Genomic DNA, 1861 nt, shown 5'->3' with positions numbered 1-1861 from the left:
CCTGAACTGCTGTGTTCTTCCAGCACCACTAATCCAGAATATTAATTTGAAGAGATAATATTTGCAGAACTATGGACTCAACAATGGGCAAGGAACTAATACAATTAGTTATTTCAAAGAGCTGACACAGGAACAAGTGGGCTGATGGCTCTCTCATGTACCATGTGATTCTACTGAAATATAACAAATGCAGCAGACAAAAGCTAATTATGTATGCTCCCTTTAGTATAATATACACCTCAACCTCTCTTATTGCAACATGTCTTTAAAAAATACTACTATTACTCTTAACTTTCCTTTCAGCTCATCTCATGTCCTAAAAGGAATTTATCTCCTTCCTCACACCGTTAAAATCAAAACTTGTTGTACTGTGTGTGCTTTTATAATTTTCTTTCCTATAAGCTCCCAGTCTTCAGTTTCCACTCTCTTACAATTTACAAGTATCTGCTGTGATTCAATGGGTAGCACTTTGGATTCTAAGTCTAAAAATCGAGGGCTAAAGTGAACATTCCTTGTGCACTTTGTACCATAGAGGTGCCATTTTCAAATAGGACTTTAAACAATGGCCCTGCAGCATCTCAGATGCATGGAAAGGATCCCTTGACATTATGCAATGAAGATTAAGGGAATGTCTTCATAGTATCCAACATATTCCCTTACTTACCATCACCAAAACATTATCTCAATGATACTTATGGCAACTTGCTGTGTGGAAACTGGTTGCCACATTTTCTATAGTGTCTTAGTGGCAACACTGCAAAATAATAAGCACTTCATTGCAGAAATAAAGGAGGAGTCACATTTTTAAAGTGTTTTTCATGACCATTGGAAATGTCAAAGCTTTTTACAGCCAACTAAGTACTTTTGAAATGTAGTCACTGTTGTAGAAAATGTGGTAATTACTGTAAAGCACTTTGCTGTGTCTTAATTTTAAGAAATGCATTGTACTTTCCTTTATTTTCAAAATAATTAGCTCCCACTGAAGGTCTACCCTTGACGGGATGTCTAACCTGAGCTGGAAGTCCTTTCTCTGTTTCTTTGTTCTGACCAGCCTCGAGCAGAGTTTCAATCGACTTGATTCTTTCCTCCAGGCGTTCTTTCTCTGATCCAGCCTCCATCAGCTGACTGTGCAGCTTCTCCAGCTCCTCCACTTTGCTCTTTAGGTCAGCCTCTGTCGACAACATTTTAGCCTGAAGATCTACGACCAAGAGGAATAGGACAAAGTGTGCTGTTAACGTACCTCATGCGGCTGGAGGCCATAGCCCAACATGTAACTCAAAGACACAAAAGTGCACAAATTATCTAACATCCACTGAAGGCCAAAGGAAGGTCGCGGGCTTGACTGAAGAATATACTGCCAGCACTGGGCAGAGAATCCTGTGGCAAAAGCGAGGACTACAGATGCTGGAAATCAGAGTCTAGAGTAGAGTGGTGCTGGAAAAGCACAGCAGGTCAGGCAGCATCCGAGCAACAGGAGCAAAAGCCCTTCAATCCTTTGTGGCATATGTTAGATAGTTTCTGACTGATGCACAGAGGGCAAAGAGAAGTTCAGTCCATAAACAAATTTTAAATTTTCCTGGAATATCTCTAACTTTCCACCAGGATACATGAACACCAACTGGCCACCAAAAGACATGACCCACTATCACTCGTTTCTATACATACAAAGAAGGACAACACGCACATCCTAGGACAGGTGAAACAAAGAAACGCATGAGGATTCTTAGAGGCATGGCATTCTAACCAGAACTCCATCAATAAACACATCAATTTAGATCCTATTTACCTTCCCTTGAAAAAAAAACAGAAACCAGTGGTTAGCACTGCTGCCTCACAGCGCCAGAGACCCGGGTTCAATTCC

General features: G+C 40.7%; 1 protein-coding gene across 2 annotated transcripts in view; it reads right to left on the bottom strand.

Moving 5' to 3' along the window:
• LOC122552990 (ribosome-binding protein 1-like) overlaps positions 1–1861 on the bottom strand; it is a 133686-nt gene that overhangs the window by 44583 nt on the left and 87242 nt on the right. For both annotated transcript variants that reach the window (XM_043696342.1, XM_043696344.1), the window contains exon 9: positions 1011–1198. In XM_043696342.1, the coding sequence (XP_043552277.1) occupies positions 1011–1198 (188 nt within the window). The remainder of the gene's footprint in view (positions 1–1010; positions 1199–1861) is intronic.

Source organism: Chiloscyllium plagiosum, chromosome 9 (genome assembly GCF_004010195.1).
Source record: "Chiloscyllium plagiosum isolate BGI_BamShark_2017 chromosome 9, ASM401019v2, whole genome shotgun sequence".
NCBI lineage: Eukaryota > Metazoa > Chordata > Chondrichthyes > Orectolobiformes > Hemiscylliidae > Chiloscyllium > Chiloscyllium plagiosum.
This window is presented reverse-complemented; position numbering and strand designations above follow the sequence as displayed.